Genomic DNA, 18,622 nt, shown 5'->3' on the forward strand with positions numbered 1-18,622 from the left:
TTCCCTACAATTTGAGTTTCAACTAAAATGGTATTAGGACCCAATTTTGACTGATTGTAGTGGTTAATAATAATAGCAATAATAAGGCAGCTTGTATTTACTGAGCACTTATATTATGTATGTGCCAAACACTGGGTCACCACTTTATGTAGATTAAGGTGAGAAACTGAGATTTAGGTAAGTTAAGTAACTATAACTCAAGTTAACCAGTTACTAATGATAGAGCCAGGCAGCTGCATTCTTAACCACTGTGGTAGGTTGCCTTTTAGTTTGGGCTATACCTTGAAATCCATTTAAAGTAGTGGACTTACCAGTTTTTTAAAAATTTTTGTTATAGTTGCAAGGTCTTTAATAAATACGGTTTTAAATTACTAAGCAAAGGGCTTATTACTTTTAAATGTTTTGTAAAGAAACCCCTTTACAAAATGAGTTCACATTAGAGACTTTTTTCTTCAAATTCTTTTGTTACACTTAACACTGTACTTTTCTGGAATGGGTGCCTATTCTTTTCTTCCCTACTTCTTTCCTTAAAAACACTCTCACAAACACAAATACACCTATTTTACTAAGTGATAGGTTCTTTTTACTCAAAAAATTTAGACTTTTTGATTGAATGCTTCTTAAAGTGTATTTCTCATTTTCCTGCATTACTAGTAAGATAAGTTGCTGAAACATCTCCCAAGAAGTTTTTTCTTACAGAATACTAGCTTTATTTTGTCTTTTACTTTACCAAGCCTCTAGTTAAACCCTACTTGCAGCTCTTTTTCTTAATTTAAAATTATTGGTAATGGTCTGAATGAGAATGATTCCTGATAGACTGGTGTATTCTTAAACTTATGAATCCTGTCCTAATTTTAGAAAGATATTTCTCCACCTAAGGGGTGCCTAGCTGGCTCAGTCAGTAGAGTATGCAATGCTTGATCCTGAGGTTATGAGTATGAGCCCTATGTTGGGTGTAAAGTTACTTAGAAATAGTGTTTTTTTTAAAAAAAGCAAGATACTTTTCCACTTGTATGTTTTTCTAAGTTCTCCTTACTATTTTATTTTCTTTTTAAAGATTTTATTTATTTATTTGACAGAGAGACACCTAGCGAGAGAGGGAACACAGGCAAGGGCAGTGGGAGAGGAAGAAGCAGGCTCCCAGCGGAGGAGACTGATGTGGGGCTCAATCCCAGGACTCTGGGATCACGCCCTGAGCCGAAGGCAGACGCTTAATGACTGAGCCACCCAGGCGCCCCTCCTTACTATTTTATAAATAATTTAAAATTCTAGGGGCACCTGGTTGGCTCAGTTGGTTAAGGGTCTGCCTTCAGCTCAGGTCATGAACCCAGGGTCCTGGAATTGAGTGCCATGTCAGGCTCCCTGCTCAGTTGGGAGTCTGCTTCTCACTCTACCCTTACCCCCTTGTTTGTGATTTCTCTCTCTCTCTCAAATAAATAAAATCTTTTTTAAAAATTTAAAATTCTAGGGGCGCCTGGGTGGCACAGCGGTTAAGCGTCTGCCTTCGGCTCAGGGTGTGATCCCGGCGTTATGGGATCGAGCCCCACATCAGGCTCTTCCACTATGAGCCTGCTTCTTCCTCTCCCACTCCCCCTGCTTGTGTCCCCTCTCTCGCTGGCTGTCTCTATCTCTGTCGAATAAATAAAATCTTTAAAAAAAAAAAAAAAGAAATTGCTAAAAATTTAAAATTCTAGGCACATTGTGATCTGAAATTCAAAAATTCAAAATTTACATTTTGAAGACTGAAATTTCTATTTTCTATATCAGGTCAGCTTTCTCATGAATTCTCTCATCTGTTAAGTATTCCAGTATATTGCTGTGACTCTTTGAAGTAAGGTCAGTGGATAGGAAAATGGCAAAAATACAACTGGTCACTGATCTTTTTACCCTTTAGCAAAATAGTTTTGCCATTCATACGCTCTTGCGATTCTTTTCACGGTAGATATAGAAATATTCTATAGGAGAAAATTGCTTTGTTCATCTCATCATCCATGTTCATGCAAGCAACAAATACTTGTTGTCTGTAAAAATTATGATATTTCCCAGTCACCAAAATTTTTGTCTTAGGGAGGGGTTTCACCACAGTAGTATTGTAAGAATATTTGATTTGTCACTTTCTACTTAAATCTAGGAGCATTGCTTACTTAGGACATAGTAAGCATCACAGAAATTAGAAATGGTTTCTCAACAAGTGGCAGATCTGGGTAGACTCCCCTTCCCCTCTCCAGGAGGAGTGGCGTGGGAACACCCTGCAGGAATCTGCTGGGTTTGGAGACTCCAAACAGGGCTGTGTGCCAGAGATAGAAATGCTTGGTCACAGGCCAGGTGAGCACAGAGTGCGAATAGAGGCCGGGGAGACCAGACTGATTAACTGCTTTTCTCCCAGGGCTCACTGAGGAGTGGGGCCCCGAGCTCTCATCATCTCCGGGGCCAGAGATTGGGAGGCCGCCATTTTCATTCTCATCCTTTAAAGCTGTGTGGAAAAGCCTTCAGGAAACAAAAGCTACAGAGAGCAAACCAGAGCAGACTACTTAGCCTGACCCCTGGCAAGGACGGTGTAATTCTGCCTGGGGCAAAGACCTTTGAGAATTAATGCAACAAGCCCCTCCCCCAGAAGATCAGCAAGAATATCCAGCCAAAACCAAATTTACCCATCAATGAGAGCTGCAAACTCCAGCATTAGGGGAGTACAGCACTTAGAATTCATGGCTTTTCCCCCATGATTCTTCAGTCTTTCAACTTTAATTTTTTAAATTTTCTTTCTTTTTTCTTTTTTTTTTTAATAATTCTTAACTTTTTCAACCAACTTCTTGTCAATTCCTTTTTAAAAATCTTTTTTAAATTTCATTTTCATTTTAATTTTCGTTTAAGTTTCATTACAGTCATAGTCTATCCCTTTATTGTATTTACCCTTATTTTTTGTATATATAAAAGTTTTTCTTTCTTTAAAATTTTGGGATGCAGTTTCTTCTAACAGACCAAAATACACCCAAAATCTAGTGTGTGGCTCTGTTCTATTCACCTGCCTGAGCACATTCTTTTTTTTTTTTTTTTTTAATTCTTTTTTCAACCACTTCTTATCAATTCCTTTTTTAAAATCTTTTTTAAATTTTCATTTTTACAGTCATATTCCATCCCTTCAATGTATTTAACCTTATTTTTGTATACATAGAAATTTTTCTTTCTTTAAAATTTTGGGATGGAGTGTCTTCTAACAGACCAAAAAACACCCAAAATCTAGTGTATGACTCTGTTCTATTCACCAGCCTGATCATACTCTTTTTTTTTTTTCTTTTTTTCTTTTTGGGTCTCTTCTGATTTGTTTCGTGTATATTTCTCTGGGGTTGTTACCCTTTTAGCATTTTGCTCTTTTGTTCATCTATTCTTTTCTTGACAAAATGACAGAATGGAAAAACTCACCTCAAAAAAAAAAGATCAAGAGGCAATACTGACTGCCAGGGACCTAATCAATACGGACATTAGTAAGATGTCAGAACTAGAGTTCAGAGTAACAATTATAAAGATACTAGCTGGGTTTGAAAAAAGCATAGAAGACACTTGAGAATCCCTTTCTGGAGAAATAAAATCTAACCAAGTCAAAATCAGAAAGGCTACTAATGAGGTGTAATAAAAAATGGGGGCTCTAACTGCATGATAAGTGACACAGAAGAGCGAATTAGTGAAAAGAAGACCAAATGATGGAGAATAAAGAAGCTGAGAAAAAGAGAAACAACTACTGGATCACGAGGGGAGAATTCGAGAGATAAGTGATAACATAAAGTGAAATAATATTAGAATAATTGGGATCCCAGAAGAAGAAGAAAGAGAGAGAGGGGCAGAAGGTATACTGGAGCAAATTATAGCGGAGAACTTCCCTAATTTGGGGAAGGAAACAGGCATCAAAATCCAGGAGGCTCAGAGAACCCCCCTCAAATTCAATAAAAATAGGTCAGCACCCCGACATCTACTAGTAAAACTTACAAATGTCAGAGACAAAGAGAAAATTCTGAAAGCAGCTCGGGACAAGAGGTCTATAATTTACAACGGTAGAAACATTAGATTGGTAGCAGACCTATCCACAGAGACCTGGCAGGCCAGAAAGGACTGGCATGATACAGTCATGAAAAAAAATATGCAGCCAAGTATACTTTATCCAGCTAGGCTGTCATTCACAATAGAAGGAGAGATAAAAAGCTTCCAGGACAAACAGAAACTAAAAGAATTTGCAATCACCAAACCAGCCCTACAAAAAATATTGAAATGCGTCCTCTAAGCAGAGGGAGAACCCCAAAATAACATAGACCAGAAAGGAACAGAGACAATATACAGTAACACTCACCTTACAGGCAATACGATGGCACTACATTCATATCTTTCAATAGTTACCCTGAATGTAAATGGGCTAAATGCCTCAATCAAAAGACGCAGGGTATCAGATTGGATAAAAAAGCAAAACCCATCGATATGCTGTCTGCAGGGGACTCATTTTAGACCCAAGGACACCTCCAGATTTAAAGCGAGGGGGTGGAAAACCATTTATCATGCTAATAGACATCAAGGAAAGCTGGAGTGGCACTCCTTATATCAGAAGAATTAGATTTTAAACCAAAAACTACAGTAAGAGATGAGGAAGGACACTGTATTGTACTTAAAGGGTCCGTCCCAACAAGAAGATCTAACAATTGTAAATATTTATGCCCCTAACATGAGAGCAGCCAATTATATAAGCCAATTAGTAATAAAATAAAAGAAACACATCGACAATAATACAATAATAGTAGGGGACTTTAACACCCCACTCATTACAATGGACAGATCTTCTAAGCAGATCAATAAAGAAACAAGGGCTTTGAATGACACACTGGACCAGATGGACCTCACAGATGTATTCAGAACATTCCATCCTAAAGCAACAAAATACGCATTCTTCTCAAGTGCACACGGAACATTCTCCAGAATAGATCACATCCTGGGTCACAAATCAGGTCTCAAGCAGTACAGAAAGACTGGGATCATTCCCTGCATATTTTCAGACCACAGTGCTTTGAAACTGGAACTCAATCATAACAGAAAATTTAGAAAGAATTCAAATACATGTGGTGTAAAGAGCATCCTACTAAAGAATGAATGGGTCAACCAGGAAATTAAAGAAGAATTTAAAAAATTCATGGAAACAAATGAAAATGAAAACACAACTTTTCAAAACCTTTGGGATGCAACAATGCGGCCGTAAGAGGGAAGTATACAGCAATACAAGCCTTTTTTAAGAAACAAGAAAGTTCTAGGGGCGCCTGGGTGGCTCAGTCGTTAAGCGTCTGCCTTCAGCTCAGGGCATGATCCCAGAGTCCTGGGATCGAGCCCCATATCGGGCTCCTCCACTGGGAGCCTGCTTCTTCCTCTCCCACTCCCCCTGCTTGTGTTCCCTCTCTCGCTGGCTGTCTCTCTCTCTCTCTCAAATAATAAATAATCTTTAAAAAAAAAAAAGAAATTAAAAAATAATAAAATTTAAAAAAAAAGAAAGTTCTCAAATATACAACTTAATACTACACCTAAAGGAGCTGGAGAAAGAACAGCAAATAAAATGTAAACCCAGCAAGAGAAGAGAAATAACAAAGATTAAAGCAGAAATCAACGAAATAGAAACCAAAAGAGCAGTAAAACAGATCAATGAAACTAGGAGCTAGTTCTTTGAAAGAAATAATAAGATTGATAAACCTCTGGCCAGACTTCTCAAAAAGAAAAAAGGACCCAAATCAATAAAACCATGAATGAAGGAAGAGAGAGCATAAGCAACGCTGAAGAAATACAAACAATTATAAGAGTGTATTATGAGCAACTATATACCAACAAATTAGACAAAACTGAACCGGGAAGAAATAGAAAACCTGAACAGACCCAGAACCAGCAAGGAAATTGAAGCAGTAATCAAAAATCTCCCAACAAACAAGAGCCCAGGGGCAGATGGCTTTCCAGTGGAATTCTACCACACATTTAAAGAAGAATTAATACCTATTCTTCTGAAACTGTTTGCAAAAAATAGAAATGGAAGGAAAACATCCCAACTCATTTTATGAGGCCAGCATTACCTTGATCCCCAAACCAGACAAAGACCCCACCAAAAAGGAGAATTACAGACCAATATCCCTGCTGAACATGGATGCAAAAATTCTCACCAAAATACTAGCCAATAGGATCCAACAGTACATTAAAAGGATTATTCACCACCGCCAAGTGGGAGTTATACCTGGGCTGCAAGGTGGCTCATCATCCACAAATCAATCATTGTGATACACTATGTAAATGAAAGGAAGGACAAGAACCATGTGATCCTCTCAATAGATGCAGAAAAAGCATTTAACAAGGTACAGCATCCTTTCTTGATGAAAACTCTTCACAGTGTAGGAATAGAGGGTACATACCTCAATATCATAAAAGCCATCTGTGAAAAACAGACAGCGAATATCATTCTAAGTGGGGAAGAACTGAGAACTTTTCCCATAAGGTCAGGAAGATGGCAGAGATGTCCACTATCATAACTGCTGTTCAACATAGTACTGGAATTTCTAGCCTCAGCAATCAGACAACGAAAAGAAATAAAAGGCATCCGATCGGCAAAGAAGAAGTCACTCTTTGCAGATGATATAATACTTTATGTGGAAAACTGAAAAGACTCCACCCCAAAATTGCTAGAACTCATACAGGAATTCAGTCAAGTATCAGGATATAAAATCAACGTGCAGAAATCAGTTGCATTTCTATACATCAACAAGGAGACAGAGGAAAGAGAAATTAAAGAATCGATCCCGTTTACAGTTGCACCAAAAACCATAAGATACCTAGGAATAAATCTAACCAAAGAGGCAAAGGATCTCTACTGAGAAAACTATAGAATACTCATGAAAGAAATTGAGGAAGACACAAAGAAATGGAAAAATGTTCATGCTCATGGATTGGAAGAAAAATATTGTGAAAATGTCTGTGCTACCTAGAGCAGTCTACACATTCAAATGCAGTCCCTATCAAAATAACATCAGCTTTTTTCACAGAAATGGAACAAATAATCCTAAAATTTGTATAGAACCAGAAAAGACCCTGAATCGGCAGAGGGAATATTGAAAATAAAACCAAAAAAGCTGGGGGAATCACAATTCCAGACTTCAGGCTCTATTACAAAGCTGTAATCATCAAGACAGTTTGGTACTCGTTCAAAAACAGACACATAGATCAATGGAACAGAATAGAGAACTCAGGAATTGGACTCTCAACTCCTATGGTCAGCTCACCTTTGACAAAGCAGGAAAGAATATCCAATGGAAAAAAGACAGTTTCTTCAACAAATGGTGTTGAGAAGATTGAACAGCCACATACAGAAGAATGAAACTGGACCATTTCCTTACACCATACACAAAAATAGACTCAAAATGGATGAAAGACCTAAATGTGAGACAGGAATCCATCAAAATCCTTGAGGAGAACACAGGCAGCAACCTCTTTGACCTCGGCTGCAGCATCTTCTTCCTGGACACATTGCCAAAGGCAAGGGAAGCAAGGGCCAAAATGAACTATTGGGACTTCATCAAGATAAAAAGCTTTTGCACAGCAAAGGAAACAGTCAACAAACCAAAAGGCAGCGGACAGAATGGGAGAATGTATTTGCAAATGACATATGAGATAAAGGGCTAGTATCCAAAATTTATAAAGAACTTATCAAACTCAACACCAAAGGAACAAATAATCAAATCAAGAAATGGGTAGAAGACATGAAGTGACATTTCTCCAAAGAAGACATACAAATAGCCAGTAGACACATGAAAAAGTGCTCCACATCACTCGGCATCAGGGAAATACAGTCAAAACCACAATGAGATACCAACTCAAACACCAGTCAGAATGGCTAAAATTAGCAAGTCAGGAAACGACAGATGTTGGCAAGGATGCAGAGACAGGGAAACCCTCCTACACTGTTGGTGGGAATGCAAGCTAGTGCAGCCACTCTGGAAAACAATATGGAGGTTCCTCAAAAAAGTTGAAAATAGAACTACCTTACAACCCAGCAATTGCACTACTGGGTATTTATCCCAAAGATACAAATGTAGTGATCCAAAGGGGCATGTGCACCCCAATGTTATAGCAGCAGTGTCCATAATAGCCAAACTATGGAAAGAGAGGAGATGTCCATCAACAGATGAATGGAGAAAGAAGATGTGGTATATATTTACAGTGGAATATTAACCATCAAAAAATGAAATCTTACTATTTGTAATGACATGGTTGGAACTAGAGGGTATTATGCTAAGTGAAATAAGTTGGTCAGAGAAAGACAATTGTGATCTCACTGATATGTGGATTTTAAGAAACAAGGGCAGAGGATCATAGGGGAAGAGAGGAAAAAATGAAAGAAGACAAAACCAGAGATGGAGACAAACCATAAGAGACTCTTAATGTCAGGAAACAAACTGAGGGTTGCTGGAGTGGGGGTGGGGAGGGATGGGGTGGTTGGGTGATGTACTTTGGGGAGGGTATGTGTTGTGATGAGTGCTATGTATTGTGTAAGACTGATGAATCACAGACCTGTACCCCTGAAGCAAATAATATATGCTAATAATAACAACAAACAAAACCAAGATGTACTTACTACTTACTGGGGTATGATTATTTCTAGGCTCTTTAAGTAGACAGAGTTAAAGGTAAAAATATATGTCAGTTTGTTTAAGTCATAAATTGGTATTGGTGTCTGTAATTTCAGTCCATGACCTCAGGGTCTTCTCATTCTACCTGGCCATAGTCTGTTTCCCATTTCCTACTGTCAGAACGCTGGTTCCCACCAACATTATATATACTCATTTACTCAGTCCTATAAAAATGAGGAATTAGTTTCAGATTTACTACACCCATTCTGTTGTGAAACTCCAAATTTATTTGCAGTTCTTTTTGTAAGCATATTCACCGAAGATGTTTAGCATTCAAAAGTTCTTTGGATTGATCTTTTTTCTTTTCGGTTGTTATGTTAACAATTTGATAATCAGGTTCTTTTGGTGGTTAATTAGTACCTATCTTCTTGCTGAGTTCTCTCTCCCTTCATATCTGATTTGAAGTACTGTTCCTTTACTCTTGGTTTAGAACTATAAGGCAATCAGCAAGAATACTATGTGTTGTTTAATATTTTTCTCCCCATTATTGTGATAGCTGCTCTATTATCAAGAGTATTTAGTGACTGTTACATACTATACTCTCTTATTGCCATCATTCAGTCTTAATTCTAAAAGCAAATATCTATTTAATAGTTTCTACCTGCCTTTATTTTGATGTCTGTCCAGTCATTATTGGTTATCTGAAGCTCATTCTTTAGTGGTTCTCAAAGTACGGACTCCAGGCCAGAAGCATCAGTTATCCTCATCTGGGAAGGTGTTAGAAATGTAATCTCTGGGCTTCATAGGGACCAGCTGCCTGTGTTTTTGGAGTTTCTTAGTTGTGGGTTTTGTGGGTTTTTTTAAGATTTTATTTATTTATTTTAGAGATTGAGAGAGAGAGAGTGAGCAGGGGGAGGGAGAGCACAGAGCCCAACACAGGGCTCAGTCTCATGACCTTGAGATCAGGGCCTGAGCCAAAATCAAGAGATGGACATTTAACCGACTGAGCCACGCAGGCACCCCATGCCTGTGTTTTGATAACCCCTCCAGCATTCTGATGCATGCTAGGATTTTAGAACCACCTCTGTAGTAGAAAGACTCAGGGGGAAAATATTCTTAGAGTTCTTGTATTTCATAATAGTTGTTGGCAGTCTTTATATCTGAAAGCCAGTTTGACTGGATGTAAATTCCTTGACTCACATTGCTTTTGTTGAATATCTTGATGTGTTATTCTGTTGTTAACTGGCATAAAACACTACTCTCTAAAGATGAATCTGAATTTCTTTCTCTTCTAAGTGACTTGGTCTTTTTGTGTGATGCCTCAATATTTTTGTTTATTTTCTCTACTGTTTTTTAGGCCTGTCTTTCTGGCCTGCTTTTATTGTTTTAGAGTACTCTATTCCTTGGTCTATTTTTTCTTATAACCACTTAGTAAGATATTTTACCCTAATCATTTTCTGCCGCGTATATTGATATGAAATTACTTTTTCTGATGTTTTGGAAGGCAGAAGAAGAGAACAAGATTTTTTTTTTTTTTTAATGGCTTCTGAGCAGTCTCCTTTATTATTTTTATGAAGGGTTAAAAAATATGGCCTTAGACTTAATGGGATTTTTTTTCCTGGTTTTACTCTGCCTCACTCCCCCCACCCCATATCTGCATCTTCTCTTTTCTTTGTTTCTGTGTTTCCTGTCCTACTTTATTTGGAATCTAATCTCAGCAGTTTCTCCTCATTTGGGGGCTTTGTCATAGAAGTCCTGGAAGAGACCATTGGCAATTACTTTTGAGGGTTCACAGGACCTGGCCCAGGCCAGCCCTTCTCATGTCCACAGACACCTGCAGTCACCCTGTACATGTACAGCTTCTGCCCCTTCCTTCCACTCTTGTCAAATTGACTTGTCAGTATTTGTAGTGATTTTTCCCATGTGCTTTCTCCTGTGTAGGTATTCATAACAGTCTTACAGCTGTTAGTAATTTGTCCCCATACTTATATTTTGGGGTTCACTGGGATACTTTGCTATTTAATTTTGTTGTAGATGTTGTCTGTGGGGGGTTTTGTTTTGCTATCCTACTAACTTTGTCTGTTTATCTATCTATCTATCTATTTTTTTAGTAAACCCTGCACCCAGCATGGGGCTTGAACTTAATGACCTAAGGAACAAGAGTCACATGTTCTACCAGCTGAGCCAACCAGGCACCCCGTAGTTCTGTCTTTTTATGAAGCAATTCAGGGAGATGAAAAAGTTATGCCAGTTCTACCATACTCTCACTATTTTGTTAACCTCAGTGATGTTCATTTCTTAGACACTATAGGAAGAATGCGGGTTTTATTTTTTTATTAAATTTTTTTAAAGATTTTATTTATTTTGTACAGAGAGAACAGCAGAGAGAGAGGGAGAAGCAGAATCCCCACTGAGCAGGGGCCCGATGTGGGACTCGATCCCAGGACCCCGGGATCATGACCTGAGCCAAAGGCCGACGCTTAACCGACACAGCCACCCAGGCGCCTGGGAAAACATTTTTAAAATGTATCTGTCTTTCCTCCCTTTCCACCCCACGTCATTTAGAAGAAAAGACTTTGGGGAAATGGGAACTGAAAATACTTTGCATAGTGTTTTTGTGTCTTATAAATATTTTTAAGGTGTGGGTTTTTTTGTTTGGTTTTGGTTTGGTTTGGTTGTTGTTAGCAATGAAAAATACATTTTTCATAGTAGATATTTCAGGTTATAAAACAAATCAAATCAATTGGGGAAGTAAGATTTGTGTGTAGTCTTGCTCATTCCATATGTAACTAACTGTGAAATACAACAGCACCTTTAAGGATATCTAGGATCCAATCTTTAAAAACCTTGCATTTGGATTGGTAGCTACTTTTTTGCAGCCAAGAAAGTCTGTACAAATTACTCTCTTGGTGTTTTTGGAAAATTTGAACTTCAAATCATATAAAACACACCATACATAAGGCTTTTGTTCATTTCTGCTTTAGTTTGGGACCATCAGCGACACATTTTTTTGTCACTGTGTTTATCTGCTTTTTTAAAATGAGACTCACTATCATCGCCAAGACCTATTTGCTAAATCAGAGACAGAAATAATATACAACTTCAATTTAGATAAATAATTTTAAGAAGTTGTGAAACTGCTTGAAAATAAAAACATTTCTTTTTTTTTTTTTTTTTAAGATTTTATTTATTTATTTGACAGAGAGACAGCCAAGGAGAGAGGGAACACAAGCAGGGGGAGTGGGAGGGGAAGAAGCAGGCTCCCAGTGGAGGAGCCTGATGTGGGGCTCGATCCCAGAACGCCGGGATCACGCCCTGAGCTGAAGGTAGATGCTTAACGACTAAGCCACCCAGGCACCCCAAAAATAAAAACATTTCTACCAGATTTCATTAGTACTACTTTTCCAAAACCTTTAAATTGCTATGTTAATGACTAAAGTGTTTTTTATATTTTATAGAGACTGTCCTTAAATAATGACATATTTGAGGCAAATTCTGATAGTGATCAGCAAAGTGAGACAAAGGAAGATACTTCTCCAAAGAAGAAAAAGAAGAAATTAAGGCACAGAGAAGAGAAAAGCCCAGATGATATGAAAAAGAAAAAAGCAAAGACTGGGAAACTAAAAGATAAATCCAAACCAGAGCTGGAGAGCTCCTCTGAAAGTTTAGTTTTTGATTTAAGGACAAAGAAAAGAATTTCAGAAGCCAAAGAAGAATTAAAGGAATCCAAAAAGCCCAAAAAAGAGGATACAAAAGAAACTAAGGAATTAAAGAAAGTTAAAAAGGGTGAAATAAGAGATTTAAAGAATAAATTAAGAGAAGATTCCAAAGAAAACAGAAAAACAAAAAAAGAGAAATGTGTTGAATCTCAGTTGGAATCTGAATCAAGTATATTTAATGACTCCCCTTTTCAAGAAGATGACAATGAAGATTTACATTCTGACAACAGAGAAGAGAAACAGAAGATTAAAAGCATAAAAGATAAAGCAGGGCAAGATGCAGTTCAAGATGTTTTTGATAAACAGCCAGATGGCTTTGTGAGTGCTGATGAGGATGCAGATGTCAAAGCAAAGAGAAAAAGAAAGAAACTGAGAAAGACTGAGGAACTTAAAGAGAGCAAAACACTAGAAAACAGGAACCTTTTCCTAGAGAAGAAAACTATATATAAGAAGCAAAGGAATCAGGACAAAGGCAAAAGCACCACAGAGTTGGATAAGCTGCCCCCTGCACCTGTCCAGACACAAAAGAGTTCAAGAGCAGGTGTGGAAGAGAGAGGCCTCAGGTCCCCTGACTCAGGTGGGGAGGTAAGTACTCTGGGGATTGGTTGAAGGGCAGTCAGAATCTTACAGAATACAGAAGTGTTCACATCAAGCTGGCACTCTTTTTGAGTGGTCAAGAAATTGCACGAAAACAAAGAGGAAACAGTGAAACTATAAGAATAGTTTTTCTGTGGTTAGGGAGTTACTTAATATGTGACTAGAATAAGCAGTTATAAATGCTGAAGATCATCCAGCTTTTGGACCTCCCAAGCTTATCTCTTAGTCTTAAAACTTGCTTTTTTTTTTAGATTATAACTAGAAAATTGAGGGCTAATGTGTGAATAAAATGATTTTTTTGGGGGTACTCGGATGATATGTAGCATTGTGTAGTAATGCTGAAAACAAACTTCATCAGCTTAGCTTTTCCTTACTTGATATTTTCCCCCTTCTGTCTTAATATACTATTTTTTACTTAAATGATATGCACAAATACTTATAAGCCTTTTAAATCTTTTAAAAAAATGCTTAATAGGATTTTATCCCTTAGTATAAAAATTATTTTTGTATGGTTTGTCAAAATGTAAATATTTTCCACATTATGAAAGTATTCATATATGCAATATTCATCAAAGGCTATAAAAAGATCTTTTTTTTAAATCCATTATTCTTTGTGGATTTATCTTACGGAAATAATTTTAAAGGGGGGACAAGCTAGGTATACAAAGATATTTATGGCAGTGTAGTTTCACTAAAACTAATACCAGTCCAACTAACTGTCTGCCCATGAGGGAAATAACTAAGAAAATGTTGTTGTATCAACTTTGGGACTGTTATCTCTCAATTGAAATACTAATTATGAGGTCAATGTAGCAAAAATAGAAAAGTTTATAAAATGTTAAGCTGAAGAAAATTACACATATGAACTCAGTCGTTACAAATATCTATGCACTATAAATAAAGGAGAATGAATTTGTTTTTCTTTAAGATTTTATTTATTTATTCGACAGAGATAGAGACAGCCAGCGAGAGAGGGAATACAAGCAGGGGGAGTGGGAGAGGAAGAAGCAGGCTCATAGCGGAGGAGCCTGATGTGAGGATCGATCCCATAACGCCAGGATCACGCCCTGAGCTGAAGGCAGACGCTTAACCACTGTGCCACCCAGGCGCCCCAGGAGAATGAATTTTAAACAAATTGTCTATGTAAATTTAGAAAGATCAGAAGGGAGAATGTGAAGAGATTAAAAATAGTGATGTTTGGTTAGTAGGACTATAGTATTTTTTTTGGAATTTATTTTTAATAATGAAAAAATATTTAGAGTGAGGTGTTAGATTTTGAATTTGATATTTTGGAAATCATCACGGTTGAGGGATAATCCTGATTGAGGAAGCAGTTGATGTGAAAAAAGATTTAATAATTAGTGGTTATGGTATCCAAAATGCAGCCACTGATGCCAGGAACCTGCGTTTTCCAGTTTTCAGATACATAATATCAGTTCTTTCTCTCTTCCTGTTTTGGGTCTTTCATATGTCTTTTTCAGGAGAAAGAGATTAAAAAAAATGAACCCAAAGAAAAAAACCAGAAAAGGCATGATTTGGACAAGGAAGAAAAAGGCCGTAAAGAGCCGAAGGGATTAAAGAGTGAGTGTGAATACTAACATTTTATCATTTACCATTGTTGTCTTTTATACAAAGAATTTAATTTACTGTGAAGACAATCTCTCTTTCCTAACTTGCAATGTCGTAGAACTAGAAAATTTCATTCACTGGAGAATTTAGAACTTTATGCTTCTTTTATTTAAGCAATTACTTTAGTTTATTGTATAACAATTCATATTATTTCTGTAATTAATTTTTTTCTCTTCTGTTCACTTTGTTCATTCTACTTTTGATAGAGTACGCTAGAATTACAGAGACACTGTAAATCAGTTGTGGTAGAAAAGTAAATGTCTCTGTTTATAGTGGATGCTGAATGAGATAAACTATTGTTAATATATGTGTTGTATTTACCTCTGAGTCATTTGTATAAATACCATATTGAATGTAAATTTTGGATCAGAAAGATAGAACATATTGAGAATCCATGACATGTCAATACTAGAATCAAGTACTTTATAAAACAGTCACCATTATAGTATTTGAATAAAACCCCAATGGATATTTTAGTTCATGTACCAAAAGTACTTGGAACACATGTTCTCATGAAGCAGCGATTCTAAGAGATAGATAATTTCCCCTGGTTTTTCTCCCAAAAGCTGTATATAGCTAAGGGTAATATTGAAAGTAGATTTTTGTTTTTGTTTTTTTAAGATTTGATTTATTTATTTGACAGAGAGACAGCCAGCGAGAGAGGGAACACAAGCAGGGGAAGTGGGAGAGGAAGAAGCAGGCTCCCAGTGGAGGAGCCTGATGCGGGGCTCGATCCCATAATGCTGGGATCACGCCCTGAGCCGAAGGCAGACGCTTAACCGCTGTGCCACCCAGGCGTCCCTAGATTTTGGTTTTAAGCCTAAGCTGTGACTTAGCAGTAAGTAGTAGGGTATTAGAAGCTGGGAAGGAGCACTTGTTTTGATGGATTATGCATAAAGTAATTATAACTTAAAGGCTATCTAGTCAGAGTACTATAGTTTTAAACATATATTCTTCAAAAAGAGATTCAAAATACTGTAAAATTGGAGCTGGTTAATTTTTTTCTTCTTCCTAGTATCTTAATTGCCAATTTCAGATACACTTTTACTTTAAATATATAGTCTTAAACTGTTATTCATTCCATTTATAATGGTACCTACCTGGGAGTCCAGTTTTCAACATCCCTGCTAATAAAACCTGTCTGCTGTGTACCCAGAGTTTATAATGGAGTTATTCCTAATTTTGTTCTGTTGTGCCCTTTTTGGAGGTTATTATGTCACAGCTAGTGTTTTGCCACTATTTTTTCCACTTTGATCTTTAGTTTAAAGCTGAGTGGATTTTCACAGACATCAAGTATAATTTTACTAGTGCATAGTCAGTGTGCTGGCACCCTTCTGTTTCCCCTACTCACCACCAGGAATCATTCTTGTGCAAGGTTACCTGAAGGATACAGTTGTATGCAGTTGTTTTACAGCAGAAGGACCGTGGTGGCATGACTAGGAGTATTTTGAGACTCACCATCTTCAGTAGGCCTTTGTCAAAACTGGGACTAGTTCTGAACACTTAATTAACAGCCATTCACTTTAGAGACCGTTTCGAAATATTAAGCAGCCAATACAAAGGCCAGTTGAAATAACTTCATGGCTTCGAGTAAAAATTTCAAAAATAACTGTTTAACACCCAGATTTTCTTTGGATTACAGTAGAAATTTGTGACTCATATTTATTCTGTCTTATTTTTTCACCAGCATTTAAGGAAATCAGAAATGCATTTGATTTCTTTAAATTAACTCCAGAAGAAAAAAATGATATTCCTGAGAATAATCGGAAAAGAGAAGAAATACCACTAGATTGTAAAATCACAGAAGATCACAAAACCAAGGAAAACAAGCAGTTACTTAAAGAAAGGAGAAATGCAAGAGATGAAACTGATACTTGGGCATATATAGCTGCAGAAGGTGATCGGGAGGTTCTAGACAGTGTGTGCCAAGCAGACGAGAATTCTGGTATGTGCGTAGTCATTTTGCAGTATTGTTTCAGGGTAAATGTACCATATTATCTCACTCTCCTTCTTCTTCGCTCCCAATGTAATTCTGATCAGAAAATAATGGAGTATATTTTAGCGAATCTCCTGACATTTTTTAATACATTTTTATATTGAAGACGTGAGTCATTCTGTGATTTCTAAATTCATTAAACAGATATTTTCTGAGTTCCTATACTGTGCTCAACACATTTAGAAATTATAAAGATTTTGGTTTTCTACATTACCTACTCTTGCCAAGCAGTCTGTTTCTATATCTTACTAGATTTCTTTCAGAAAATTATCAAATACAGACTTATTTGTATTCTGCCCTTTTAACTTTACAGTAAGTAACACTTGATAAATAAGATTATATTATAAATGCTGTCCTGGGGATGTTGGAATTGGCTGCCAAGGAGGGGAGAATCATGTGTAGAATACAGAGTACAATAGCTATAGGGAATAGTAATAAAAAGAGTGGTGTGTGTATAAAACTAGGACAGAATAAACAAAGGAGATTAACCTGATAAAACTTATTTGTGAATCTTAAGAAACAATTGAAGATAATTTTTAAAATACTTCAAAGTATGTGGCAGGCTAGATACTCTGGGTGGCTCTCATACTGCAGAACAACTAGATTCTGAATACAGTGTAAAACATGCTTTTTTATACATTGCTGAGCTTGCAAGAAATTGTGATACTTTCTTGGAGGAGTAGATGGAGGGAGGAAAGAGGTTACCCACAGGGCAAATGCCCAATAGCAGCATTCCTGTTGGGATATAAACAATAAAGAACAGATAGTAGGTATTGGTTTGCAAACTCAGAATTTGCCTGGGTGAAATCTGAAACCAGCCCCAGTATGGGAAGTGCAGGAAATGACCAAAGGAAGAGGCTGGCCATTTCAGATTAATAGGTGGCTGGTTTAATAAGGAAGGGAACTTATATACGAGGCTTGCCTTTGTTGACCACAAGATGAGTAGATAAATCTGCACATGTGCATACACACACCCCTTCCCTGAATCTTAGAAGTTTATATAGAGGCTTTAACTGGGTTCAGTCACATGTTTAGTCTAAATGGTCTCAGCAACACCTTATATTCTCAAGGCTATGTCCTTGAAATAGTTCCTAGTGTGGGAATGGTGGGTAGAATGTACATTATAAGGAGACCCCTCCGATTACTCAGATCCAGCTGTAGGTCAACCCAAAGTCACATCCTCTCGTGACCTCCTCCAGTGGTAAAGAGCATAAATAAAGCCAGAGGTTGGTTCACTGATAAGACTAATAGACAAGCTTTTAGCAACATTGATTATGGAGAAAAAAGGGTGCTTACCCAAACAATATTTCCAATGAAAAAGACATGGTCATAGATTGTATCCAGATTAAAAAGACTATTCTCTGAGCAGTTTTTTTACCAATAAATGTGAAAACAGAATGAAATGGGAAAATTCCTAGAAAAATATAGTTCAGCAAAACTAATCCAAGAAGAAATATAAAAATTAAATAGTTTTATAACTATTAAAGAATGTGAAATAGTAATTTAAAATAACCTTAAAAATTTAACACCAGGTGCAGATAGTTTCATACTCAAGAGCTTACCAAACTTATAAAAAGGTCTTCCTAAAAATAAAGAACGCTAACTCATACTATGGGCTTGTTGTAATTTCAGAACCATAATGAGACAAAAACTTTGTTAGAAAGGAAAACGACAGGCCACGCTTATGTAAATATCCCAAGCAAAACATTAGCAAATTGAATCTAGCTGTATATAAAAACATTACCTCTTATGATCAAGTTAGGTGTTCCCTAGGAATTCACTGTGTAAAGGAGAAAACTGATTCAAGAACATTCTTGATTTTTTTAATTATATTATGTTAGTCACCATACAGTACATCCCTGGTTTCTGATGTAAAGTTCAATGATTCATTAGTTGCGTTTAACACCCAGTGCACCATGCAATACATGCCCTCCTTACTACCCATCACCAGCCTATCCCATTCCCCCATCCCCCTCCCCTCTGAAGCTCTCAGTTTTTTTCCCAGCGTCCATAGTCTCTCATGCTTCATTCCCTTCTTTTTTTTTTTTTTT

The 18,622-nt window shown here is 37.0% G+C and overlaps 1 protein-coding gene across 2 annotated transcripts in view; it reads left to right on the forward strand.

Annotated features, from left to right (window-relative positions):
* MPHOSPH8 (M-phase phosphoprotein 8) overlaps positions 1-18,622 on the forward strand; it is a 73,316-nt gene that overhangs the window by 14,548 nt on the left and 40,146 nt on the right. For both annotated transcript variants that reach the window (XM_008692271.2, XM_040621147.1), the window contains 3 exons: positions 12,089-12,934; positions 14,428-14,527; positions 16,263-16,520. In XM_008692271.2, the coding sequence (XP_008690493.2) occupies positions 12,089-12,934; positions 14,428-14,527; positions 16,263-16,520 (1,204 nt within the window). The remainder of the gene's footprint in view (positions 1-12,088; positions 12,935-14,427; positions 14,528-16,262; positions 16,521-18,622) is intronic.

The sequence above is a fragment of the Ursus maritimus genome, unplaced genomic scaffold (genome assembly GCF_017311325.1).
Source record: "Ursus maritimus isolate PB19 unplaced genomic scaffold, ASM1731132v1 scaffold_10, whole genome shotgun sequence".
In the NCBI taxonomy this organism is placed as follows: Eukaryota; Metazoa; Chordata; class Mammalia; order Carnivora; family Ursidae; genus Ursus; species Ursus maritimus.